Below are 26,868 nucleotides of genomic sequence, written 5' to 3'. Positions count from 1 at the left end.
GGGGGACAGGCTAAGAGGAAATGGGGATCTGGGAGGAAAAGTCCTCTCAGTAGTGTGTGGTGGGGCACACTTGTCATCCCAGCACTGGGGAGGCTGAGGCAGGAGGATCACGGAGTTCGGGGCCAGCCTACATGATACAGTGAGACTGTGTCTCAAACAAACAAACAACCCCCCTCCAATAGCAAAGTCCTCCTGCAGGCCCACTTGTCACCTCAGCCACAGTTCTGGGCCACAGCCCTGCTGGGAAGGCTTTGCCGGGCTTGGTCACAGCTCCTTGGGCCCAGGTTGCAGGGGGCTCAGCAGGCCTTCACCCCACTCTGCAGATGAGCAAACAGACTCCGGGTGTAGATGGCAGGGGCCAGTGAGACTCACCCCTTCTGACCTTTCCTGGGGACTCTGGTTGTCCCCATGGGGCTACTTGGCCATGGCCATGCTGGGCAGTCCACACCATGTCCCCATCCTGGTCCCCAGAGGGTGGAGGTTCATCTGAATAAGGAGCCAGGGCCGCCCAGCTGTGCCTGGATTGTGGATGAGGGTGGTCTCCATTGCCCTCAGTGGGGACACCAGGTACCAGGGAGCTAGCAGGTCACCAGGGTCACCACACAGAGGCTGTGCTCTTGGCCCAGCTGGGCCCAGCGTACAGGGTCCCAAGGCTCCCAGGCCCGATGATGAGGAAAGCATAGCCCGCAGGCCCGCACCTCCCTGGTGAATCACACCTGGCGGGACCAGAAAGCCCCAAACACCCCAAACAATGCGTTTCCAGTAAAATATGACGAGCGTGACGAGGCAGAGGAGAAGAGGGAGCCGCCTGGGAGTTGGCACTGGCCCGAGGGTGATGAAAGCCCAGGGGAATGGAAAATGCCAGGCCCGCCCCCTCCCCAGCGTATAAAGCCCTTCGTCCTCCAGCTCCCAGCACGGCTTGGCCTCTCTCTCTCTCTGTCTCTGCCACCTGCTCACTGTCTCACCTCCTCCCGGGCACCATGACCACCTGCAGCCGCCAGTTCACCTCCTCCAGCTCCATGAAGGGCTCCTGCGGCATCGGGGGCGGCTCCAGCCGCATCTCCTCCGTCCTGGCCCCCAGCGCCTATGGGGGCCTGTCGGTCACTTCCTCCCGCTTCTCCTCTGGGGGAGCCTGCGGGATGGGGGGGAGCTATGGCGGTGGCTTTAGCAGCAGCAGCAGCTTCGGTGGAGGATATGGAGGTTTTGCTGGCTATGGTGGTGGCCTCGGTGCTGGCCTCGGTGCTGGCCTGGGTGGTGGCCTTGGTGGTGGCTTTGGTGTTGGCTTCGGTGGTGGCGACGGGCTCCTCGCTGGTAGTGAGAAGGTGACCATGCAGAACCTCAACGACCGCCTGGCCTCCTATCTGGAGAAGGTGCGTGCCCTGGAGGAGGCCAACGCTGAGCTGGAGGTGAAGATCCGGGACTGGTACCAGAGGCAGAGGCCCGTGGAGAACAGGGACTACAGCTCCTACTACAAGACCATCGAGGACCTGAGGAACAAGGTGGGTAGCACCTTGGCCACCCCCTCTGGAAGCAACAGATGCCCCAGGCCCCTGGCACCTCCAGATTTCCAGACAGGACAGACTGCAAGCCCTGATCCCCTCTCCAGGCATCCTGGGTGCCCCAAACAGCTGCTGGGGAGAGGGTGGGCCCCCTCCTCATGCTGCTCACGTCCTGGGCTCCCACCCTCAGATCCAGGCAGTTCCTACCCCTACATTAGCAGGGGAAGCAGTTGAAACTTTGTGGGTGTGATGACTGGGGCCTTGGCACCCCACCCTCCTGCATAGCACAGGAGGCAGCAACCTGCTCTCCATGTAGGTGAGGAGGGCGCGGCGTAACGGGCCGGCGAGACACCCAGACCGCTCATGAGCTCATTAGTCTGAGCTGTGGCTGCCGCCGCCGCCGCCCATGAGCCTTGGGTGGATGCAGGAAACCCACAGCTGTGATCAGCTGCAGCCACACCTGGGCCCTGGAAGGCCTGGGCTCTCTGCTCTACTCCATCGCCCCAGGAGCCCCTTGCAGAGCCCACTTGGCACTGCTGCTTGTGCAGGGATTAGGAAATGGGGTGACTGAGGGGAAACCGAGCTGGGTGCAGGGCTCTTCTGTCATGTTTTCTCCAATGCTTCCTCCTTCTAATCCCTGGCTCCAGCTGGGTCTTGTCTCTTGGGAAAGTCCCACCTGAGGCCACGTGCACGGTGGCCTGGAGAGGGAAGTGTGCGTGTGTGGGGCACCAGTGGCAGAGCTGCCTCCTGTGTAGGGGGAGACTCGGGGTGCAGAGCCCATCTAGGGAGCCGGTCCAACTCTCCTAGCAAGCTGGGGACTGGAGCCCCAGCTCCAGAGCCTGGACTCCTCCTACTTCTCTGCCCATCATGCTTCTAATTTCTGGGTCAGGGCAGGCACCTTGGGGTTGTCCCTCAGGAAGGGGACTTGGGCAAGAGCAGGACCCCCGCCGACCACTGCAGGCTGTGCTGGTGCCTGGCTGCTGATGTCCACCTAACGAGGCGTCCTTTCTGTTCTGCAGATCCTCACGGCCACCGTGGACAATGCCAATGTTGTCCTGCAGATTGACAATGCCCGCCTGGCTGCGGATGATTTCCGTACCAAGTGAGTTTCGGTGGGGGCGGTGCTCAGTACACCCCGTCTTCCCAGGGTGGGGCGCTTTTGGAATCTTTCCCACACAGAGCTGCCGGGTGCCAGGAGAAGCCCTTGGGGTGCTTGTAAAATGTAAGGCTCCTGGGCACCACCCTTGAGTTTTGGTTCAGGTCTTTTTAATAGGTTTCCTATTAAAAAGTCCACAGCCTGGTCCACAGCCAGGTTTGCTAGCACTGCTGTAGGGAGAGGCACGCCTGGCCCCCACCCCAACTGCAGGTCATACTTGGAGGCCCAGAGCCTCACTGGCCAGCTGAAGCTGGAAGCATCTCCCTTCCTGAGTTTGGCCTTATTTCTGGGGCAAAAGGAAGGCTCTTGTCTGAGTGATTAATGGGCACTGTGTTCAAAATCCACTCTCCGGGTGCCAGCCTGGAAAGAAGCTGCAGGCGGAGAGACCGGGGCTTCCTGTGTGGCCAGCAGGGCCCTTTCATTCCTCTGCCCCTGGGTCATTCCAGGTACGAGACTGAGCTGAACCTGCGCATGAGCGTAGAGGCGGACATCAACGGGCTGCGCAGGGTGCTGGACGAGCTGACCCTGGCCAGAGCCGACCTGGAGATGCAGATCGAGAGCCTGAAGGAGGAGCTGGCCTACCTGAGGAAGAACCACGAGGAGGTGGGCGCTAAGAGGAAGAGGCAGTGGAGCGACAGGCCGGGGGAGCAGAGGTTCGGGGTAATTGGGAGGGCGGGGTCTGGCCGGGCTCCTCATGCAGACCTTCTCTCCTCTTTGATCAGGAAATGAACACCATGCGTGGCCAGGTGGGCGGCGACGTCAATGTGGAGATGGACGCGGCCCCTGGCGTGGACCTGAGCCGCATTCTGAACGAGATGCGCGACCAGTACGAGAAGATGGCTGAGAAGAATCGCAGGGACGCGGAGGAGTGGTTCTTCAGCAAGGTAGGGGGGCTCTGGCAGAGGCTGGGCCCGGGCGCTCCGCCTTTGGGGCCTTCTGTTGCAAACGGGGTTCTTACTCTGTGCAGACGGAGGAGCTGAACCGCGAGGTGGCCACCAACACTGAGGCTCTGCAGAGCAGCAAGACTGAGATCTCTGAGCTGCGGCGCTCTGTGCAGAACCTGGAGATCGAGCTGCAGTCCCAGCTCAGCATGGTGAGAATGCGATGGCTGAACCCAGGGTGGACCTGGGTTAACGGAGAGGGTGTGGCCATCCGAGGTGACCCTGGGTCCTCTACCTGCCTCGCAGAAAGCATCCTTGGAGAACAGCCTGGAGGAGACCAAAGGCCGATACTGCATGCAGCTGGCCCAGATCCAGGACATGATCGGCGGCGTGGAGGAGCAGCTGGCCCAGCTGCGCTGTGAGATGGAGCAGCAGAACCAGGAGTACAAGATCCTGCTGGACGTGAAGACGCGGCTGGAGCAGGAGATCGCCACTTACCGCCGCCTGCTGGAGGGCGAGGATGCCCAGTGAGTGCCCAGCTTGCCTGCTCCGGGCGCTCTGTCTTCTCCTCCTGCCCCTGAAGGTGTCTAACAGTCCCATCCCTCTGTCTTCACAGCCTCTCCTCTGCTCAGTTCTCCTCTGGCTCCCAGTCATCCAGAGATGGTAAGTTGTCCCTTCTCCTTGAGCCTGGGTCTGAACACCCCAGGATCCCCACTGGCAGGTCTGCAGCTTGGGTTAGGAGCTTCTGCAGTGGTTGAGTCATAGATCCCTACTCAGGGTCCCTTGTGAGCTTCCGTGGGGAGCAGAAGTCCTGGCCTAACCCCCCTTAAGGCTTGGACCCCTACCTGGGCTTCGCTTATGCATGCAGACCCTGTGGTGGTTGCAGTCAGCACCACGGACAGCGCTCAGGCTGCTCTCAGGCTGGAACCCAGCCGCCCACGGAAGTCATTTGAGTGGAACCGGGGCAGTTTGAGTTCTTAGGGTCTGAAGACACAGACCCTTCCCTGACCTCGGAGAGCTGTCGTCTGCAATGTGACGGCCTCTGTGCTTGGGTAACAGCCCTGGGGGAAGCAGCCATTGGGGCAGAGGGCAGCCAGGCCAGCTCATGGGGCCTCCAGGTGTTGACCTCTCTACTCCTCCTCATCCCGCTGCCTGAAGCCTCAGGTGACGCCCTTTTTTCTTTTTCCCCAGTGACCTCCTCCAGCCGCCAAGTCCGCACCAAGGTGGTGGACGTGCACGATGGGAAGGTGGTGTCTTCCCACGAGCAGATCCTGCGTACCAAGAACTAGGGCCCATGGCACTGCTCAGGCCCCGGAGGCCCCCCCGCATCGCTGCCAGATGCCCCGTCCCGCCTCCCAAGCCCCGCAGGCCCCGCCCTGCCCCTGCTCCTGCCCCCTCCTGCAAATCAATAAAGCTTCTGTGTCTGAGTTGCACAAGCTGCTGTGTGCCAGTCATTGTGGGGGCGAGGGTGGGAAGGAGGGCACCTGGCTGTGGCCTCCGGGACTGGGTGAGAGGGTTTGGGGGCGGGCTGGGCTTCAGTCCCAGGATGGTTTTGCCATGTCAGGAGACACAGATAAGACAGACAGATGCACACTGGGTCACGGGTGGACTCTACCCAAGCCCACCGGGAAGGTCACTCGTTCAGGTGATTTCACTCTTCAGGCACTGAGCACCCTGGCTGGGGTGCCGGGTGAAGGATTCTTAACATTGTCGTGACCTGGGGTCCCAATAGACCAGAAGCCGTGGATGGTCTCCTTTTGCCCCATCTCCAAAGAAGCACACACATTGGGGATCACGGGGTTCAGGGTCCCCTGCATCCCCAAGGGGCAAGCCCCAAACTCAAGATTGGGATTGGAACCCACACTCTTTGGCTGTCTCATCTCCTTGACTGGCCCCTGCTCCCCACATCGCAGCCTCACCCCGCCTACGCTCGGTCGCCCTGGGGTGAGCTGAGTGCCACCTCCAGGTCTGATTGTTCATCCTTTTGTGCGGTCCAGGAAGTAGCAGGGATGGCTGGAGGGAGCTTCCCAGAGGAGGCTGTCAGGGACGCCAGGCATCCTGAGGAGGGCCTGTTCCAGCCCGGGTTCTGAGGCATCAGTGGTGCCCTGGCAGGCCTGAGCCTTGGTCCCCCACTTGTACTAGACAGAGGAAGAGTCCCACTCCTTGGGGCTGCAGAAGGATCTGGTGAGCAAAGGAACCTTAAGAGCCAAGACCTGGAGCCTCCCTTTGGTGGAGGAGGGTGTGGGGGTTCTGGGGGTGGGGCTGGAAAAGGAGTGGGGAGGGGAGGAGTCCAGAGGGCTGAGAGGTGGAGACTCTAGGGCTTGAGGGAGCTCGCTGCCCACGCTAGCGACCAGTGGACTGGCCGTGTGTTTGTCCAGTCTTTGTTCTTTTGGCTGCAGGGAGGTAGGGATTGAAATCAGGGCCCCAGCGAGGGGCCAAACATGGGGCTTTGGAGTCAGACCATCTGGTATCGAGTTGGGGGTCTTGGGCTGGAAGAGTCTGGAGGAGATATTGAACCCACATTCCCTCTCACCAAGTGGGGGACAGACAACTTCACTACAAAACCAGGAGAGGGTGCATGATCTCACAGAGGCAATGTGTTCACACCAAGCTCGGCACACAGGGCTCTGTACATGGTCCCATGAGAAGGTGTCCCCAGCAAAAGGGACAGAGAGATGCTGGCTTCTCCTGTCCCCACCCATGCCCTCTGAAGCTCAGGGATGTCTTCTCCAGGAGCATGGTGGGGGGCAGGGCGGGAGGAGCTGGGTGCTCCCCTAGTGGGGAGGCAGCTAAGGGGGCAATTTGGGGGGTCCCAGATCTGAGGCTGCTTCCTTGGGAACTGGGAAGCGATGGTCCCAAGTGGGACAGGACCCAGGGAAGAGGGGCTTCAGGATGTCCCTGGGGATCAGAGGTCCCTGCTGGGCTGTGAGCCTCCTGCTCCAGCAAGAGGTGGCCTGGAATCTGGGGTGCGGTTCGCCTTTGAAGAGGCCACAGGGTCCCAGACAGAGAGAGAAACCTAGCGAGGTCACCAGGGATGCCCCGAGTTGCCCATGAACCCTATCACCATTGTGTCCTGGACAGGGAGCCATGTGCTACCCCCCACCCAGGAGCTCTGGACCTGAGGCAGGGTCCCCTTGAGTGGGCAGCGGGGCCATGCTCCTCCTCTCTGTTGCAGTCCTGGGTAATACAGTGAAGACTCATCAGGGTCTGCAGTCCAGAAGCAGGTTCACGCTGGCCAGAGGAGGTCCTGCAGGGGCATGGAGGAGGGCATGGACTCCCGCTCTCTGGAGTCCCCACCACCTCACCCTGGCAGGAGGGGCAGAGCTGACACCTAAGCGCTGCTGACAACCAGTGCTCTGGTCCCCAGGGCCTGAGGTCACCCCACCCCACTCAAGACTTGGGTCTCCACCTCTGCACAAAAACAAGGACTGGGAAGGGAGACTGGGTGGTGCCGCCTAGTGGACTCAAGAGGGGCTGCCTCTTGGAGTCCCGGTGCTCAGCCTCCCAGGGCCACCACCTTCCTAGTGCAGAACGTGGGGTGCAGCGGGTCATGGAGGAGCACCCCTTTTAGGGGTCTGACCTGTTCCTGCTCACCCAGCCTGAAGGTTCTTGGAGGGAGACAGTTGTGACCCCCACCCACTGTGTCCCCCGCAGCTCCCACCTGTCCCAGGTCCAACAGACTAACAATAAACAAGGAACCTGAGGACCTGGGTCACCCTGAGGGTCCAGGGAAAGTCAGGGGGCAGAATTAGCGCCACCAGCAGCCAGGGAAGTGTCCCGCTGTGTGCTGGGCAAAAAAGCCATGAGACCTCAGACAGCCTCAGGGGAGCAGCCCTGTTCCCCTCTTCCAGGCTCCTTTGCACGGTTGAGCTACCCCGCGGCACTTCAGCTGTGCTGGGCTTCTGCCCATGCAGGGGGGCTGCAGCCTCCGGCAAGGAGCATTGGCACATGGCTTTGTCCCTGCCCAGGGACGCTCTTCTGCTCCTGCTCCTGCTCCTGCTTCTGCTTCTGGCTCCTTCCTCCTCCTCCTCCTTACAAGAGTCTCTTGAAGAGACTATGCCCGCCCAAGTCAGGGTGTGTTTCTTATGACTTTTCCCTGCCCCCCACTGCAGCTGACCCCCTCCCCCATTATCAGCTGCACCTGTCTGGAGATCTGCTTCACCCCACAGACCATCAGGGCTCACTCATCCCCTCCCCAGGTCTGGGGGCCACTCCTGGCTCATAGCAGATGCTGGTTAGGGATGGAACTAGATGCATGGTGAGAAAGCCGCTTCTCTGACCCACATGGGAGCATCTTGTTTTGGAACTTAGTCCCTTGGGCCTGGTGAGGTCTGGCTGGGTAGAGTGGTGAGCATTGACAGCAGTGTGAGGAAGAATCAGCACTGACAGACAGACAGACATGGGCACCTCCAGCTCCGTGCCAGCGGGCAGCATGTACCGCCAGGGTGGCTGCAGAGAGAGGAGCGTGACTCAGCCTGCTGCCTCTCCAGTGCCTGCACGGTGACTCAGGCCCATCCCTGAGCCCCACCTGGCCTCAGTGGCAGACAGCAGTTCGGGGAGGGCAGCCAGGCCAGGCAAGGAGGGGCATTCTTGTCACCTCCCAAAGTCCCCGTGCCCTTCACGAGCACTGACCTCTTCCCCTTTGTGGGCACTGTGCAGAGGGATTCAGCGTCTGGCACCCTCTCGGGTCCTGTCTGCCTCTTGTGGCCCCTTCTCAGCCCCTGGTGCCCACTGCTGGGGTGACATGCACCCCACTTGTCAGGCCCTGAGCTCTGAGAAGGTAGCAGCCGGAGTCCCGTTGCACAGCGGAGGGGAAGTCACTCCCCAGCCCAGGGCCAGGGCCTCTGGTTCCCTGACTCCCTTGCCCCTTCCACCTCCTGCCGCAAGCAGGAGCTTGGAGGATGGAAAGGCAGCATCCCCAGCAGGCACAGCACACCTCAGGTGTGGGCCGCACAGCTGTCCAGATGGCCCGCTGTGGGGTGGACACTCACGGGGCCCCAGCTGGACCCTCCTCCAGAGGCCCCTCTGCCCTCCTGAGCCATTTGTGGCCCTGGCGACTCAGCACATAAAGTTTTTATTTTTATTTTTTTGACTTTTTGTCTCACTATGCAGTTTAGGCTGGCCTTGTAGCCCAGGCTGGTCTCCAACTCACAATCATCCTGCCTCAGCCTCCTGAATGCTGGGATGACTGACCTGTGCCACTATGCCCGGGTTCATCCCCTAAAGTCTTCCATGGGGAAACTGAGTCTGAGGCCAAGGGGTTGGTAGTGTGTGAGGGGGTCAGGAGGCATCCAGCCCCCTCCGAGGACAAGCCCCAAGGAGGACCAGACAGCCAGAGCAGAGGCATGGGAGGGTACAGCGGGGTGGCCTACAGAGGGGTGGCAAGGGCCAGGTGTGCAGGGTCCTCTGGGCACCCAGGGGCTGCTCTGGGCAGGGAGGCTCCTGGCAATGTGGGGGGTGCCCAGGGAGGAGGCGGGTGATCAATGAGCGCAGGGCTTGGGGATTTAGGGCGTCTCCAGCTGTACCTGGCTGGGCAGGGCTGCCCTGCTTTGAGCTGGAGTCAACCCCGGGGATCTCAGCATGGTGGGGTCCCCCACTCAGGATGCAGTGTGGTGTGCTCAGCGCCCCCACCTCTGCCACCCTCTCCCAGGCCAGCTGGGGCCCCCTGGTCTCATCCCAGCTGGAGCTTCGACCTCAGATGATGGAGGAAGCAATTAGAAGGGACCACGACCTGCGCCCCTGTAGCTCAGGGTCTGCAAGGCCCTGGGTGAAGTTTCAGCACCTCAAGGACCCACAGAGGGGGTTGATGTGCTCCCCGATACCCACTCTGCCTACTTTCAGTTTCATGGGTTATCACCATCTGACACCTCCCATTGAAACATCTGACGTGTTTTGGAAAAACTAGGTCACCTTTTACTTCAATGAATACATTGATAAAAGAAGTCCTATCCTGCTACCGAAAAGAGAAGAAAAGAGAAGAGAAGAGAAGGAAAGGAAAGAAAAGGACAATTGGAATCTTTTGTCCAGCTGGGTGTGGTGGTGCATGCCTGTCATCTCAGCACTTGGGAAGCTGAGGTAGGAGGATCCCCATGCATTTGAGGCCAGCCTGGACTACACAGTGAGATTCAGTCTCAAAACAGAAAAAGAAGAATCAGGGCTGGGGGTGGAGCCTGGCAAGCGTAAGGTTCTAAGTTTCAATCCTGGTACAAAAAACACAAAGAAACAGACAAAAAGGGACTCATTTGCCCACAATGGAAATAAACGAAGCTGGGACTGGTTAGGATTTAACTCCTAACTGGAGACCTGGTGGCTGCTGTGCCTTTACCTGTGCTGACAGTGGCACAGTTTGTAACAGCCAGCCCTTGGGGACAGCCCAGGTGCTCTGCCCAGGGGGACAGCCCAGGACTGGTGATGGTACAAGGAAGGTGTGGTCTGTTTGTGCTGTGGAATACTACTCTGCCATAAAGAAGGACAGACACCAGACATTTCTAGGCACATGGATGCACCACCAGTCCGTGCTCTTCAGTGAAATAAACCAGACACACACGTGTGTAAGTGCTGCATTGTGTCTCTGGTGTGAGACACCGAGAGTGTAAATAAGGACCAAAATGTACAGTAGGTATTGTGAAATGGGAAGAAAATGGGGAGGCAAGGGGGAAGAGAGGATGGGGAAAGCAAAAACAGAAGAGAGGAAAGGAGAAAACTATGGGAACGAAGCTCTTGTGAGTGGAGAGAGAGGAGGAGGTGAAGGGGGCAGGGGATGGGAAACCTGAGTTCCCCATGATGTGTGTGACTGCCACGTGCCTCTGAAGCGCACCCACAAAATCCAATTGAGAAGAAGGAAGATGTGAGAGGAGCCCTGAGCACCAGCCGTATGGGCTTTGTCCTGGGGCAAAGCAAAGTTTGAGGGTGATGTGGTCAGAAGAGGCTTAGGGAGGTGGGGGGCTGCCCGGCAGGGTCAGTGGATGGGGGCGGGAAGAGCAGTCGGAAGCTGCTCACTGCAGACCAGGGCAGGGCAGAGCTGGAAGGCTAGGAGGTCGGCTGAAGTGGTGTCACCTCCCCCTCCCCTCCCTCTCTCTCTCCCCTCTTCCCTCTCTCTCTTTCCTTCCTCTGTGCAGCGCTGGGGATAGGACTCAGGCCCCTTCCACACTGGCCAGCTGCTCGCCTCTGAACTGCCTCTTAGATTTTGTCCTGTGAGACAGGGTGTCACTGAGCTGCCCAGGGTGGTGTGCCGCTTTTGATCCTCCTGACTCAGCCTCCCGAGTAGCTGGGATTTTAGGCATGCACCACCCTGACCAAGCAGTTTAATGTCTCCCTGTTGGGAGCCGCCGACACCGGTCGCCTTACTTGGCGGACGTAGGGCCTGTGGGTGGGAGCGGGGCCTGAGCTAGATTGCCCCTCCCATCGAGTGAGTCAAGTTGGCGCCTGCTTCCTGCCCCCTGATTGCGCTGGCGACTTAAACAACCCGCTCTGTAAGATAGTCTGCCTAGCAACAACTGATGTTAGCCAATTAGCCCGCATCGCGCGCTTTGAACTGATTGGCCACTGTCACCCTATAAAAGTGAATGCCTCTCCCGCCACGAGACAGAGAAGCACAGAGGAAGCACAGAGAGAGATAGAAAAAGTCCACCGGCGAGAAAGGGCTGGTGGCAGAGTGGAGGCCTCGCGGGGCCCACGCGGAGATAAATAAAGGCAAGGTTGCACACTATCAGAATCTGTCGCGTGTTCTTCCTGCAGGCCGGGAGCGACATCGACATTTGGTGACCCGCACGGGGACTGATCAACCCCGAGACACGGCGGTGGTGTGCAACGCTCCAGCGTGGTGCTGCCGGACAGGTGAGTTGGGGATAAGCCTGGGCTCTGGGTGGCGCGCACCTACAGGGCTTTTAGACTCCCCTCAGGCTCACGCGTAGGTGACGGGTTCTTTAAGTCACACGCGGTGAGTAACAGCCCTTAGAGGTTAAAAATGGGTAATTTACCGAGCGCAGAGGTGCGGCCCTTGGTAAAGGCCCTTAAAAAGCTTTTAAAAGCTAGAGACCTCAGGGTAGGTCAAAAAACACTGGAACTATTCATAACAGAGGTAGATAGGGTGGCTCCCTGGTTTTTACCCACGGGGCATTTAAACCTGCCGTCATGGGAGAAGTTAGGCGGGGACCTCGCCTCGGCGGAATTGGGAGGCGATATTTCACCAGCTATTCGCCCCCTGTGGGAAATGATACATGCGTGCCTTGACTCCTATGCCGAGTTGCGCCGCGAATTGTGTGCGTGCGCCGCTCGAAAAAAGCAGAGAGAGGAAAAAGGACCCCCAAGCGCTCTCTGGCGGGGAGGAGATAGAGAGCCATCCACTCCACCCTGGAGCTCTTCTCCAGAAGCGGCTCCCCGCCGAGAGGCCGCTACAGGGAACCCTCCCTTCTCTCAGCCGGCACAGGAAGTGACGCCCCGTTCCACTCTGTCGCGACCGCCGTCCTATGACGTTGCGCCGTGGGGCGGACGGTATTTTCATGGGTGGCTACTCTGCCGAGCAGGCTGAGAAAAACGCCGGTCGAGGAAACGGGGGCTGGGGATTTAGCTCAGCGGCATAAGCGCCTGCCTTGTAAGCAGGCAATCGCGAGTTCGATCCCTGGCACCGATAAAAAAAAAAAAAAAAAAAAAAAAAAAAACGAAAAAGACCAAAAATAAAAAAAAATAAAAAATAAAAAATAAAAAACAAAAAGGGGGAGTAAGCCAAGGCCTGCCTCCAAAGGCGCGGTTATCTATGGCATGACAATGGATGGGCCCGGATCCGGTGGTTAGCTGGAACCGAGGCGCGGTTTGTGTTTTTCTGCAGGAATCGGGACGAAAACCACTGTGGGTCCCAGAGAGGTTGACGCGACAAGTCCCTCGACTGAAGATCAGGCCTGTTCCACCAGAGGCCAACTGCAGACCCAACAACAAGATGAGCCCTAAAAGAACTACAGGACAATCCCTTTTTGGGGGCCTGGAACGGCTTGCTCCCCTATGTGCTACCCTTGTTAGGCCCTCTATGCTCCTTGTTCTTGCTCCTGCTTATAGGACCATTCTTGCTCCGATGGGTTACATCATTTATTAATGGGCGCCTTGCGGCGGCCTGGCGTCAAGTACGCCTGGTTGCCCATGCGGCCCTGGCAGCAGCCCGTGATGGGCACAATGACCCCCAGGCTTACGCATGGCTCGCTCGACTGGCCTACGACCGGGTCTAGGTGTGGCGGGTCTTCCGCATTCCTTCCCTAATGACACCACACAGCAGGGTAGGTGAGTCAATGACGGGTAAGAGCGTGCCTCCCCAGCATGACTCGACCTAAGCCAGGCCCTACCCCATGGCGCACGAAAGCCGCTGGATTACTAGAATCTGCCCAGATCTAGATGCCTCTCCGAGGGGATCACACGGAGGGGCATGAGTGCATGCCTATGTGCATCCAGGTTCCGTCCAGTTCACTCCTGGCCCTGGAAAAAGGACGAGGGTCTCAAGGCCTTGGCAGACCCGGGGGCGGCCGACCAGGGTCCAAGCCAAGGGCCTACGGTGGGCCTCAACACAGGGCATAAGCCTCTGCACTCGATCCAGGGCGGGCTGCGATGCATACATTCATTCAAAGTAAATAAAATAGGGGGAGATGTTGGGAGCCGCCGACACCGGTCGCCTTACTTGGCGGACGTAGGGCCTGTGGGTGGGAGCGGGGCCTGAGCTAGATTGCCCCTCCCATCGAGTGAGTCAAGTTGGCGCCTGCTTCCTGCCCCCTGATTGCGCTGGCGACTTAAACAACCCGCTCTGTAAGATAGTCTGCCTAGCAACAACTGATGTTAGCCAATTAGCCCGCATCGCGCGCTTTGAACTGATTGGCCACTGTCACCCTATAAAAGTGAATGCCTCTCCCGCCACGAGACAGAGAAGCACAGAGGAAGCACAGAGAGAGATAGAAAAAGTCCACCGGCGAGAAAGGGCTGGTGGCAGAGTGGAGGCCTCGCGGGGCCCACGCGGAGATAAATAAAGGCAAGGTTGCACACCGCCAGACTTTGTCGTGTGTCTTTCCTGCCGGCCGGGAGCGACCCCGACATCTCCCGAGCGTTTCTCCTGTGTCCCTGCCGGGGAGATGCGAGGTTTGGGTGTCCGCCAGAAGCTGGGCTCAGTCCAGGGCCAATGCTCAGCTGTGACCTGTCCTACCTGCTCTGGCACTGGAGAGGTGAGGACAGCCAGGTCAGGGTCGCCCCCTCTCAGGTCAGCAGGTGCTGGCCACAGGTCACTTACATGGCCATTGTGTCCTCAGGTCCCCTGTGTGGACCCCGTGCTGTGCACTGGGGGCTGCTGCTGGTCTCTCGGTCACTGGGGATGACCATGTCCCCAGAACCCCGGCATCTCCTGGGGGTGTACGGTCTCTGGCCCCCACTCAGCCTGAGGATTGGGGAGCCAGGATGAGGCTCCCCTTACAGGGTTCCTCGTGTCATAGTCGGGTCCTGCTCATTCTGGCAGTGTCTGTGGGCAGAGGCTGTGCCCACCCCAGCCTCCAGGCCATGTTCTTGTCCTTGTGCCCAGCTCCGCCCACGTGGGGGGCACAGGGTGGGTGTGGGGGCAGCTGCAGACTGAGGCAGGTGGTCACCCATGGGGAGAGGGCTGTGTCCCAGGGGGAGCCTCTGTCCACAGGCCTCAGCCTCTGACACGGGCTCTGATGTGGGCTCTGGGGCCCCAGCTCGGGCCGGGATCTCCAGGATGTAGGTCACCCTGGGTGATTTATGGTGCCCTTGACAGCCTAATGTCCTCCAATTACCGCCACACAATGGGGAGGGGCTGAGCTGCTCCCAGCAGCCACTAAGGGACGCAGAGCCTGGGGCAGCTGGTGTTCTGCATCCCAGGCTCCGGAGGGCGTGGGGAGGGGGAGGCCGGCACGGTGGAGGGGGGCACACCCGGGCGTGCCAGCCGACGGCTGGGGTATAAGAGTAAGGCCCGGGGACTGAGTGGCACCAGCAGCACCTCTGTGACACCTTCCTGTCCTCCAAGCCAGCAGCATCATGACTTACAGACAGTGCTCCTTGTCTCCCTGGGGCCACAGCGGCTCCAGGGGCATCGGGGGCAGCCTGCGCACTTCCTTCAGCTGCTCCAGCTCCTCCGAGGCCAGGGCTGGGGGCCCCTTTAGCTCGGCTAGTGGCTTTGGTGGCTTTGGCTTTGGTGGGGGCAGCTCAGGGGCCTGTGGCCGGGGAGGGGGTGGCTCCCTTTACAGCAGGGGCTTCAGCGCCGGGAGCCTGGGTGGGGGCTTTGGGGGAGGTGGCAGTGGTTTTGGTGGTGGTGCCAGAGGAGGTTTTGGCGGGTCTGGGGGCCTGAGAGGAGGCTTCGGTGGGGGCGGTGAGGGCATCCTGGCTACTGATGAGAAGACCGCCATGCAGAACTTCAATCACCGCCTGGCCTCCTACTTGGATAAGGTGCGGCAGCAGGAGCAGGAAAACTGTGAGCTGGAGAGGAAGATCCAGGAGTGGTACGCCCAGCGGGGCCCTAAGCTTCCCCAGAGGGACTACTCTACCTACTACAACACCACAGAGGACCTCAAGAGACAGGTGAGCCTTGCGCTCTCTGTGTCTCATCTGCGTCGTGGGTGAAGCTAGACTGGAAGTCTAGACCAGAATGGCCAAGGGAATCTGTCTTTTGGAAACCCTGAACTCTCATCAGGAATGCCCTGGGGTTTGGCTCCTGCAGCCCTGGGACGGGGACCCCAGGCTGTGCTCCGGGCTTTCACCCCGACACACACAGCTTTCCGCGTCTGGAAGAGCAGGGAGGGGGCCCAGGTGCACACGGGCCAGGCTGGGGCTGGGCGTGGAGCCTCCTTTGGGCCTGGCCTCAGGTCAACCCTGTCTCTCCCTGGGCTCCTGGGAGCCTCGATCCAGGGGGAGCGTCTCTGCCTTTTCAGGTTCTTTACACCCAGATACCCATGCTGGCCACTCACGTAACGAAGAAGAGCTTGATCTCTAGGGATGGACTCCATGTGTCCATCACCATGGGCTCATCCATCCTCCCATTCTCCTACCTACTCACAGTAGTGCTGGCTTGCTGAAGCCTGGGAGGGCCTGGGTCACGTACTCCTGTTGGCACCTCCTCTTGCCCCTGGACATTGTCCTGGGTGGGAATCTTCCTGCCTTTGCCGTCACCTGGCCTTTGTTCCTCTCCACAGTGGGTGGGGGGTCAGGGGGACCAGTTCCATGCCATTTTTTCTTACTCAGATTCTGCACCTGATCACAGACAACGGCAAAACTCTCCTGGAGACCGACAACACTAGAATGACCCTGAAGGACTTCAGGGTTAAGTGAGTCTGAGCCCCCATCCTCCCCGCCTTCCCCTGTGCCCAGCACCCAGGAGGTCTCTCCTGATCACTTCCCGGGTACTGGCCGGCCCGTAGGTATGAGATGGAGCGGTCCTTGAGGCAGTCGGTGGACGCTGACACCAACGGGCTGCAGCAGGTGCTGGAGAGCCTGACCATGGAGAAATGCGACCTGGAGATTCAGCTCAAGTCTCTGCAGGACGAGCTGGCGACCCTGAAGAAGAACCATCAGGAGGTGCGGCCTGCTGCGGGGCTGTTGGGTCCAGGGAGGGGCGGAGGACAGAGGTGGACCCCTCTTTCCCCGGAGGAGCACGCGCCCAGCCCCTCTGCAGTGCTGTCTGTGGTGGTAGCCAGGCTTTGATTTCACGCCCTGGTCCCGTGTTGTCACCTGGGGGACCCGTGTGAGACAGCTGCAGTGTGGGAGAAGGGACCCCCACCCGAACCCTCCTCCCTGGCAGGAGATGAGCCAGCAGACCAGGCAGAGTGGTGGGGACGTCAACGTGGAGATCAAGGTGGCCCCCAGCAGAGACCTCACCCAGATCCTCAGTGACATGCGTCAGGAGTACGAGCAGCTCATCTCCAGGAGCAGGAAGGAGATGGTGAGTGGGCGGACGTCCAGGCCGCCCTGTGCCCCAGGCTGCATCTCCTTCCCTTCCCCTACTCTGCACCCCTCAGTGTGGCTGACGCAACTGCCCTATGAAAGACTACATCTGTCCATTTTCTTTCCTTCCCTTCCTTCCTCTTCCTCCCTTTTTCCCCTCCCCTCTTCTTCCTTCCTTCCTGTCTACCTTCCATGTTAGAGGAGCTTCTCAGTGCAGCTTTTAGGGAGGTGCTGACCTTTCCGACACAATCACAGAAGGCTGAGGTCTTTAGGGGCCTCACGGTTTACCAGTGTGGATAGGCTCCAGCCATGCTATGCGGTGTAAGGCCCTGGCAGGGGGCACAGTGTGTCTCCCATTCTGTCCTCAGCTGCGTGGTTTCTCTCCTCCTCTGTGGGTCCTCCGAGTGGAGCCTGGAGCCTTGGACAGGAGGGCATGGTCTGGGCTGTGTGCACACGTGTGTCTGTGTGTGTAAGATGATGGTAGGGAGAAAGGTTAAAGTGGCATCTTGGGGACATGGCGTGAAGGGGCTGGGGCTCTGCTGAGAGGACTGGACAGCCTGCCCTGCCAGAGGGGCCTGGAGCTCGGCAGGTCTTCGGTTTGGGCTCTGCCTGGTGGGTGAGGCAGGTCTTGCTCCCTGGCCCTTTAAGCTCCTAGCCCTGCCTGGTCCTCACTGAGCCGTTGGGTTTGCAGATGACTCAAATTGAGCAGGAGGTGACACACAGTGGTCAGGAGATGGAGAAGAACACCAGGGAGGTGATCCAGCACAGGCGCTGCATGCAGGAGCTGGAGGTTGAGCTGCAGACTGAGCACAGCATGGTGGGTCGTGTGCTCCTCGGTCCTCCCGGGGCAGGCTCTTCGGACTCCCAGAGTGGGAAGGGACAGGCTCAGGAGCCTCCTCTTACTCCCTAGAAAGCAGCCCTGGAGAAGTCCCTGGAGGACACAAAGAACCGCTACTGTGTGCAGCTGCAGCAGCTGCAGCAGCTGATCAGCAACATGGAGGAGCAGCTCGCTGAGGTCCGAGGGGAGACCGAGTGCCAGAGTCTGGAATACAGCAACCTTCTGAGTGTCAAGACACGGCTGGAGCAGGAGATCCAGACCTACCACCACCTCCTCGAGTGTGGCCAGGAGGACTTGTAGGTCCCCGGGACTCTTCGGAACCCCCCAGGAATCCCCGGCCTGTCCTTCTGGATAGGGAGGCTCTTGAGGGCAAGGGTCTGATGGCCAGTGGGCATGTCTTTATCTTGTGGAGGCACCATGGGGGTTTTGGGCTTTGGAAAAGGAAGATGGGGACAAGGACAGGAGGGGCTGCTCCAGCTCCTGGAGGGGACGTACCCTAGCCTCAGCTGGAGGCTCCTCCCTCCGGGTTATGGTGCCACGCCAGCCTCTGTCCTGCTGGGAAGGAGAACTTAAGGAGGTTCCCAGCTAAGTCAGGACTTCATTCAGGGCCATCCTTCTGTCTGTGTGTGGGGACTGCTCATTTTATCTCTGTCTTCTTCCTTTTCCAGCGAATCTTCTGGAGCTGGACAAATCGGCTTTGGAAGTGGCAAAGGAAGACAAGGAGGAAGTGGATCTAGAGGAGGAAGTGGAGGCAGCTATGGAGGAGGAAGTGGAGGCAGCCATAGTGGTGAAAGTGGAGGCAGCCATGGTGGCAGCTATGGAGGAGGAAGTGGAGGCAGCCATGAAGGCAGCCATGTTGGAGGAAGTAGTTGTGGAGAAGGAAGTGGAGGCAGCCATGTTGGAAAAAGTAGTTCTGGAGGAGGAAGTGGAGGGAGCCATGTTGGAGGAAGCAGTTCTGGAGGAGGAAGTGGAGTCAGCCATGGAGGCAGCCATGTTGGAGGAAGCAGTTCTGGAGGAGGAAGTGGAGGCAACTATGGAGGAAGAAGCAGAAGACCATCCCAGTCCCAGTCCTCCTCAAAACTCGGGGACTGTGGTGATACACAAGGTAAGGGAGAGCTCTGGGCTTGTAGGGGGCAGGACTCTAGGTTTTGTGTTAAGAAAGTGTTAAGAAGTGGGGTCAAGACCACCCCACTTCTTTATTATTTATTTGCAGTACTGGGATTGAGTCATGGCCCTGTGCATGCTTGGCCACCCTGTTAGCTATCTTTGCACCTCTCTGGAGAATGGGCATTTGGAAAATGCTGGATTTCAGGGAGGTCCCGGGTGAAGTGCTGTGGACCCAGCCTTGGCTCTGAACTGATGGCTGCTTCTGGCAGCCTTGCATGAGGTTAGGTTCGCTCTACACACAGATCTAGGAGATGGGTTGAGAGTGGCACAGTGTCTCTCCCACTGTAGCCCATGTGGTCAGGAGAGAAAATGAGGAATTTACTCCAGGGACTCCACTCTGCAGGCTGCCAGGCCGGGACTTTCTGTCCTGGGGACAGGAGACCTGTGCTGGAACTGTTCAGAGATAAATAGTCCACAAGTTTGATCTGTGGCTGGCTGGGACAGCACTGTGTGACACCAGGGGAGCAGGACACTTCTATTGCCTGTGACGATCTAAAAACAGGACAGAGGCGCGCAGTGGGGCAGGCTCCAGGTCAGGGGAAATTTCCCCTCGCCTACACTGGATTGTGTAAAGTCAAAGTTTGATATGAAATTACCGTGAGAGGCTGGGGAACATGCCTGAGGGCGTTCAGCTGTGAGAAGCCTCATGGCACCTGGGGACTGTCCCTCTACACTGTGTCTGGTGTGCTTTGGTGTGGGTGGCACTGCAGAGCCATGGCTGTGAATCTAGGAGTGAGGCTGGGGCCATCTCTGTTTTAGTGGCCAGGAAATCTACTAACCAAGCAGCAGGATGTGGAGGGGCTGCCCGAAGGACAGAATGGAGGGAGCCAGATGTCGGTGACCTCATGGTCCCTCCCTGCCTAGAGTCCCCAAGCTCCTTACCCTGCGTCTCCACCTTTCGGGGAGGTCCCTGCTTGGCGCCCCTCTTTCTGTATCTCCTTTCCCTCTCTCCCCAGGCTACCAGATCCGACACTAGAGGCCCTAGAGGAAGGGCCAGGTGACCACCCCCGCGATGGGTGGACTCCAGGTGGCGCTCGCTTCCTGCTTCCTGTCATTGGGACCGAATGGCTGCCAGTGCTGGTGCCTGTGTGGGGCTGGATTGATTGGGCATCCTGCCGCTGGCCAGCCACTGACCCCCTCCCCTGCTGGGCTTTGCTGACCTCAGGGTGGGGGAGTGATCCTTTCCTCCGTGGGCCTATGGGTGACCCTGCTCCCATCCTGAGCCTGACTTCCAAATAAACCTTTCCGATTGCAAATCAAACTCAGACTTTGACTGTTTGTCCTTCCTGCTGGTTTGGACCACTGGTGATGCCTGGGTGACCATCCCACCTGATGGGACTGTCCCCCACCACCCAAAACTGCTGTCACGCATATGCCATCAGTGGTTCAAGTTGCTTGCACTGAGACGCACAAATTGCAGCCCCGTTGGGTGGTCAGTGTGCTATGCAAGCCTGGAAGGGCAAGGCCAGCCAGCTAATTCCTCCAGCAGGTGTTGGCCAGCCTTGAGCTCACTTTGTAGCACAGACTGGTCTCGAACTCACAGTGGACCTCCTGCCTCAGCCTCCTGAGTGCTGGGATGACAGGCATGCACCACCAATCCTGGCTTGATAACCATTAAATTGGCTTTTGGTTTTCAGCTGGGCCTCAAGCAGGACAGCCGTGGTTCCCCTCAGTGTCCGGTCAGCTTCATGGCAGGCAGCTGTTCTGTCTCTGGGGTTGGCTGGATGCTAGTTGGGGTCTGGAGATGATGGCCTTGCGATGCTCAGGCTCCAGGCAGCAGCCCGAGCCGTGTCCCAGGCACTGTCCCTTGGGGCCTGGGACAGAGCAGTCAGTCACCCGGGCCGCATGGTACTGGCCCAGGCTAGTCACAGCCCAGCACAGCCTCCAGAGCAGGGAATGAGACTCCTTCCTTGGGTGAGGAGCAGCGAAGTCCTGCAGGGCAAGTCTATCTCGGGTCCCTCGACCACTAGGGAGGAAAACCAGGCCCACATGGCGAGGCTTACGCTCCGGGAGCTCTCATGATGGGGTGAACCAGGTGAATGTCCCACAGAATTCTTGGGGCATTCTCAGGGGGTTTGAAGGTCAAAAGCCCTCTTACTTTCAGAGACAGGTGTCTGGACAGGTTGGCCTCTGACTTGGGATCTGCCTGCTTCAGTCTCCTGAGTGCTGGGATTACAGGTGCGTTCCACCAAGCCTGGCAAAATTCCTTCCTGCTTAGATGTTTCTCACAATTGTTGGAAGCTGATTGACACCACCCTAAAGCATAGAGGCCTAAAGCAAAATTTACCCCAGAGCCTCCGGTATTACTGGGATTCCCAGTGACAGCTCTCTCTGCCCGGTCTGGTCCCTGTGGGTGCCAGCCAAACTGGAGTCGTGTCAGCTTTTGCTCCCTCCTGCGTGTCCTGGGAGTTCCCCCAGGAAGTCTGGAGTTCCCCTCAGTCTGGAGACTGAGTGTGACCCCTCTCGCAGGGCTGCCCCACCCCCTGCCTGATGGCCTCGCCTGGACTCGGAAGTCCCTGACAGTACGGTGGTACCTTCGATGTGGCCCCAGGCCTGCGGGGATCCCAGGGGGATCCATGGTAGGAGAGCTCTGTGGTAGGTGGGATCCCAAGGAGGTCCCCCAGGATCCCTGGCCCTGACTACACACACCTCTCCCTCCCTACTCCCCGCCGTCCCATGGGATGCAAACCTGGGAGCTCTTGCTAAGGGACTGCGGTACCCAAGGTCCCAAGCACAACAACCTTAAGATTGTCACACGATGGGCACTGAGGCCTTCAGCTCGGCTGCTGTGGAAGCCAAGGCTGGGTTCCACCATCAAGGATGAGTGTTACCCTGGCCCACAGAACCTGGCTGGCATGGGAGAAGCGGGCTCATCAAAGGGCCCGGATGCCTGACCTCATTGCTCGCAAGGGGACTTCAGAGAGCTGCTGGTCCCACCTCACTGTGACTGAAAAGTGAGTGACCAGTGCCGGCCAGCAGGTCAGGAGCTGCGACAGTGGATGGCATTGACGGCCAGGGCCGAGCTAGAGCTCTGAGCAGAAGACTGACAGCCCCAGAGGACAGGCCCCGGGGCCACCTGGGCCTCACAGCCACCAGTCAGGGAGAGCAAGGGAATGCAGACTGGCTGTGGCTCAGTGCCGGGGAGAGGTTCGGGGCAGCCTGGATGGGACACCTCTGGGACTCTGCAGCTGTGCTGGAGAGGGTCAGGGGGCTCTGAGTCTTTGTTCTGGGACCTGGATGGGTGGCACTGTCACCGGGGAGATGGGGGAACAGGGGGAGGTGGCTGGAGCAGCAGGTGAGGACTTAGGTTTACGAGTTTACACCTCCCGGACACTGGGCAGTGGATTGCTTTCCCAGGAGCCAGTGTAATGGTGGATACACTGTGTCAGCTGGAGCAGGCTAAGGGACTCCGCAGGGGGTGGGGAGGCTTCGTAAACATCCACATCCTGTGCAAGGGGAGGGCAGAGACTGAATGCTACACCCACCCTGGGGTGGGGTGGGGAGAAGCCTTCTTACGATATGAGGGAGGAGAAGAGGCTTTTTTGCCCCTTTTTGCTCCTGCTGCTTTTGCTGGCTGCTGCCTTGAAGTGTTGCCCAGGTGCCACGACAGGCTGCCTCGGAGCCAGCTGAGTATGTACTGGAACCTCCACAAACAGTGAACTAAGTAAACCATTCCTGGGTGTTGGGTGTTTTGTCCCAGAAAGGCAGCTGTAGCTGGGCTTTGAGGGAAACTGTTACCGTGCAGAGAGAGATCCAGGGAGGCAATCCAGAGACAGGAGGGGAAAGGGATAAAAAGGATTAAGATGCGCTGCGTGCTCCCACTTGCCTCCTGGAGGAATGCAAATGCTGAGCGCTGCAAACCTGTACCAGCAAAAGACAAAAGCAAAACAAAAAATTAGGAAAACCACACGGATGGCAATCCAGCTTGGGCTGGTTCCAAAGCGGGTGCGCTTTCTCCTGTCCTCTGTGACCCCAAACCTGTCCTGTGTCCCAGGAGACACAGGCTCAAGCCACTTGCACGGGCAGCAGCTGGTCGGGACGACCTTCCGTGGGAGGTGGTGAGGGCGCCCTGCGTGGAGAGTGGGACAGGAGCGTGCACAGGGGTCTTTCCTGGGGCCTTGGTCTCCTCCCCAGGGTCCTGGGTCTGGGTTTATAAAGGGAGGGGTGGGTGAGCCAGAATTAGCGTGTGTGTGCGTGTGCATTGTGTGCATGCGTGTGCATGCATGCATGCATGTGTGTGTGTGTGTGTGTGTGGGCGTGTCATAACTGCTGCATAGGCTGTGAAAATCCGAGATGATCTTTCGGCTGCAACCTCCCATTGCTGCAGGGCCTGATACCCATAAACCTTCGGGGCTCTGCTCTGATGTCCCCCCCAAGCCTCGTGCTGGTCCAGGCTGTGACTGATTCGCTGGCCTCGGGTTCCGATGTTCTCACCCCATCTCAGGCCCACACGGGTGGAATCCACCCCTTCTCCGCTCCTCCTACCAGAGGGAGAGCCCTGGAGGGAATTTCAGCGAAACCCAAAATAAAGTCCAAGGAAAGGAACCTGCAACAGGAAGCAAGCAAACTCGGAGACACCGGAGAGAGAGAAGCCGAGGTGTGGGCGGGAAAGTTCAGTGGAATCCCATGTATTCGAATCTCTCTCCAGGAGGATCATGTATTCATTCAACAATATTTACCAGTGCTGTTTCTCTGCCAGGGGCTGACATGAATCATGAACAGAACAGGGCCGTCCTGCCCCCACTGGGTGCCCAGACCTGTGCTTGGGGCAGAGGTGCAGATGTGCGGGTGCTGGGCTGTGCAGTGAGTGGCTTGGAGATGGAGGGGATCAGGTGGACAGCTGAGGGGTCTCCTGGCCCTGCTGGGGTGACCTCGGGGACTTCCTGTGACAGGTGGAGCCAGGGACATTCATATGCCATTTGGTTCATTCTCCCAGCCACCACATGAGACAGAAATTGTGGCTTCCCTTGATAGTCAAGCAAACTGAGGTTCACAAGGTGACAGCGACCAGCCCAGTGCCCCGAGCTGAAGCTGGTTTGGCTCCGTGTTGCCGTCTGGGCTATAATCACTTTTAATTCTTTCCAGGTTGGGGATGTGTTGTCCCCATGTAATTCCAGCATTTGGGGAGGCTGAGGCAGGAGGATTTTAAGTTCAAGCCTAGCCTGGGCAACTTAGTGGCTTAGCAAGATCCTGTCTCAAAAAATAAACCAAAAAACCAAAAACCATACAAACAAAAACCAAGCAAGCAAGGGATGTTGGACCAAACAGTCCCTCTGTACCAACACTGGTTCTTTTTTTTGTTTTATTTTGTTTTGTCTTTTTGAGGTAGGGTCTCACTATGCAGTTTAGGCTGGCCTCAAACTCATTTGTAGCCCAGGCTGTCCTCAAAGTCAAAGGGTTCCTCCTGTCTCAGCCTCCCGAGTGCTGGGATGATTGCCACTCCCAGCCCAGCACTGGTTTGGATGGTTGTCTTCTAGTGGCTTTGGTCTTCCTGAGTGATTGATGACCATCCATCCTTGCTGTCACCAGCCGTGGGCCCAGCACCTGCCCTTCTCCCCTCGCTCAGCTAGACCTTTAATCTGTTCCCTTGGTCAAGACAGGGTGCCCTTGGGGAGGAAGCAGGAAGCCGCCAAACCTGTAGAAAGAGCCAAACCCGTAGAAAGAGTCAAGTTTGAGACTGAAGGTGGTGGGGAGGAGGGCTGGCCCGGTGAGCTCCCCGGTGGAAGCCTGGGAGGGGCCTGGCCACCTTTACGGCCACCGACCCTGCAGCACGCATGCTCCTGGGGGGCTGCTGTGTGCCCGGTGGACCCACTGCTGGGGCGACCAGGGTGGCGAACCTGGGACTTCCTCCCTCCTTGGAGGTCCCCAGTGTGTGTGTGTGGGAGTGGGGAGAAGGAAGGTATGGGGGACTGGCCTAGGAGGTCTCCACTGCCTCTCTGAGCCCAGGGAAACCCTCGAGGCACTGGCCCCCGAAGGCCTCTGCCCCAGGGCTCCCTGCAGCTCTGTTCCCTGAGTTCCTTTCTGTTTCTGCTACCCTCCGAGAGAGAGGCTGTTTCCCAGCACCCTCAGTGCCCAGCCAGAGGTGAATGTGATCAGATCCCCTCCCTCTGCCCCGTGAGGCCAGCACACCCAGGGGTCCCCCACAGGAACCTGGGGTTGCCCCTGTGGGTCCCTGGGGAAATGCAGAGATGGTGGGGCTCAGACTACTTTGGGACAATCGTGTTCGAGGGGTAGAGGGCAGGTGGGGGCAGCGCTGGCCAGGACCACCTTTGCCGCAGTCTCACCTGGAGCCCCTTCCTCAAGTTTTGGAGGCTCTGGATCTTCCAGGGTATGTTCCTTGGGGTGTCGATATGTATTAAAGACCTCAAGACAAACAGGCCTGGTGCTGTACCCCTGTCATCCTGGCACTGTGGGAAGCTGAGGCAGGAAGATCGAAAGTTCTAATCCAGCCTGGGCCATTTAGTGAGTTAGCAAGACCCTGTCTCAATAAAAAAAAGAAAGAAAGAAAAAGGAAAAGAAAAAGAGACGGCAATGTCGTGCACTGTGAAACGCCCAGGCAGATTTGACCATGAGATGGCTGTGACCCATGGGGGACACTTGAGATCATGGGGGGACACCGCCCTGGTTAGCCATGGTGGCCTTCCTCTGACCCCAGTGGGCAGGGGACTTTGAGGACAGTGAGGGTCCCCACTGCAGACGGACTTGAGTCCTCTCAGAGTTCGGCCCGGCTCCATCCCCACCGCCCAGCTTCCATCAGGACAGAGTCTGTCATTGTCCCCAGAACCCGGTCCCTCTGACGTCCTCATGGTTATGCTTGCAGTGCCCCTGAACCGAAGATGAGGACCCAGCGACAAATGTCATGGACACACATTTCCCTGACTGGTATGGGCTGAGCTGCTGTGAGCTCCTGGGCACGGGGCACCTGCAACTGCCCATGGCACGAGGAAGAAAAAGCCCGAGGCCTCAGGATGCTGTACACAGGCTCAAGGACATGTCCAAGGTCACACAGCTTCCAAGGGACAGGGCTGGCTTAGCTCACTGTGTCCAGACCTCGGTGCCCTGAGGGCTGAAGGTTGGATCTTTCTGTGCAGGGCAGGGGTCCTCTGTGCAGGACAGGGCCTTACTGTGTGTTTCAGGCTGGGCTTGAAGTCTTGGGGATCCTCCTGCCTCAGCCTCCCGATTTTGAGATGACAGGTGTGCACCACCACACCCAGCTATTTATGACTCTGAAACTCATCAGTCTTAGATTAAAAAAAAAAAAAAACCCACCTCTGAGCCTCCAAGCTGTTTTCTCTCTTCAGGGCCATTCTACTGTCCCCAGTGTCACAAGTACCCTCAGCTGCAGGACAAAGGTGTTCTGGTTTCCTCCAGAAACTTGGTCCAAATGCCAACCAAGCCAAGTCCTCTGCGCCCTTCCTTGGGCTCCCTTCTGTTCCTCTTTGTTCTTGCTGAGCCCTAGAGGCTAGGGGGTCCACGGAGAACCTCAAAGGCCTTGAAAGTGAGATTCTCTTTACCTCGGCAGTGCCCTCCTATCCTGACAGTGCTATGGACAGTGGGTCGGGCCCCCGTCCAGATGTGACCTCTGCTCCAGACTGTGTCCCCACTGCGTGGCCCTGGGAGAAGCTGGGGTTCACAGCGGTGCTGGGGTTGTACCCCACACACTGGACCCTTGTCCTAGCCCGGTGTAGGGATGCTTCTCTTGGTGTAGCTGGGAACAGTTTGCCCAGGTCTCCCCAGCTTTGTCTCCCAGGGTTCCACTGGATGCCAGGGTCACGTGATCCCACGGGTCAGGTTCTGGGGGGCGGGGGCAGGGCCACTGTCACCTTCCGGACCATCTCCTCACGACTGTGGCTACAGCGGCCCCTTGTGGCTGTTTTGAAATCCCCAAGAAAACCGATCCAGAAGGTGCTCACTGCAGCAGTGACAGCTCCCCCGGGACTACGGGAGATGTCCCCAGCCCCGCTCCTGTCACCAGTGCTCGGAGCATCAGCCAGAGCGGTCAGGGGAGGAGGAGACGGGACAGAGGAGGTCAGGTTCCCCTTACTGCAGACATCACGGCCCTGCCCGGGAAGACTCCGCAAATCAAGACCCCAATGCAGCCGCACAGCAGGACACAGAATCAACACCCCAAAATCAGTAGCATCCTGCACACGCATAACGAACTGAGAAAAAATTAGGAAAAAGGAAAAAAAGAACCTAGGAAAAGAATGCCATTCCCCACGGCACAGAGAAAGGTTAAATATTCGGGGCTCTTTGCTCCTCCAGCCCTTGGCTCTTTACCCATAGCCCCGTGGCCACTGTGGAGATTCCTGTGGTTCTGCCTGGGCCCTGGTGGCCACGGAACCGGGTGACACAGTGGTGAGCGCTCCGCAGCCTCCAGGGGGCGCCATGGGGCTGAGTAGCCGCAGC

The 26,868-nt window shown here is 58.8% G+C and overlaps 2 protein-coding genes across 2 annotated transcripts; both read left to right on the top strand.

The window, feature by feature from the left end:
• Positions 1-908: 908 nt before the first annotated feature.
• LOC100713272 (keratin, type I cytoskeletal 14) lies at positions 909-4,972 on the top strand. Its single transcript, XM_003466970.3, has 8 exons — positions 909-1,499; positions 2,519-2,601; positions 3,102-3,258; positions 3,378-3,539; positions 3,623-3,748; positions 3,843-4,063; positions 4,153-4,199; positions 4,728-4,972. The coding sequence occupies exons 1-8, from the start codon at positions 981-983 to the stop codon at positions 4,823-4,825; spliced, it is 1,413 nt and encodes a 470-aa protein (XP_003467018.2). The 5' UTR covers positions 909-980; the 3' UTR covers positions 4,826-4,972.
• Positions 4,973-14,523: 9,551 nt separating this feature from the next.
• Positions 14,524-19,720, top strand: Krt9 (keratin 9). Its single transcript, XM_063249723.1, has 8 exons — positions 14,524-15,095; positions 15,756-15,838; positions 15,932-16,088; positions 16,312-16,452; positions 17,146-17,271; positions 17,365-17,588; positions 17,961-18,397; positions 19,416-19,720. The coding sequence occupies exons 1-8, from the start codon at positions 14,556-14,558 to the stop codon at positions 19,433-19,435; spliced, it is 1,728 nt and encodes a 575-aa protein (XP_063105793.1). The 5' UTR covers positions 14,524-14,555; the 3' UTR covers positions 19,436-19,720.
• The last annotated feature ends 7,148 nt before the right edge of the window (positions 19,721-26,868 follow it).

The sequence above is a fragment of the Cavia porcellus genome, unplaced genomic scaffold, assembly GCF_034190915.1.
Source record: "Cavia porcellus strain 051 isolate PalLab524CR breed Dunkin Hartley unplaced genomic scaffold, mCavPor4.1 scaffold_6, whole genome shotgun sequence".
Taxonomy (NCBI): Eukaryota; Metazoa; Chordata; class Mammalia; order Rodentia; family Caviidae; genus Cavia; species Cavia porcellus.
Note: the sequence above shows the minus strand (reverse complement) of the source record. Positions and strands in the feature narration are given on the sequence as shown.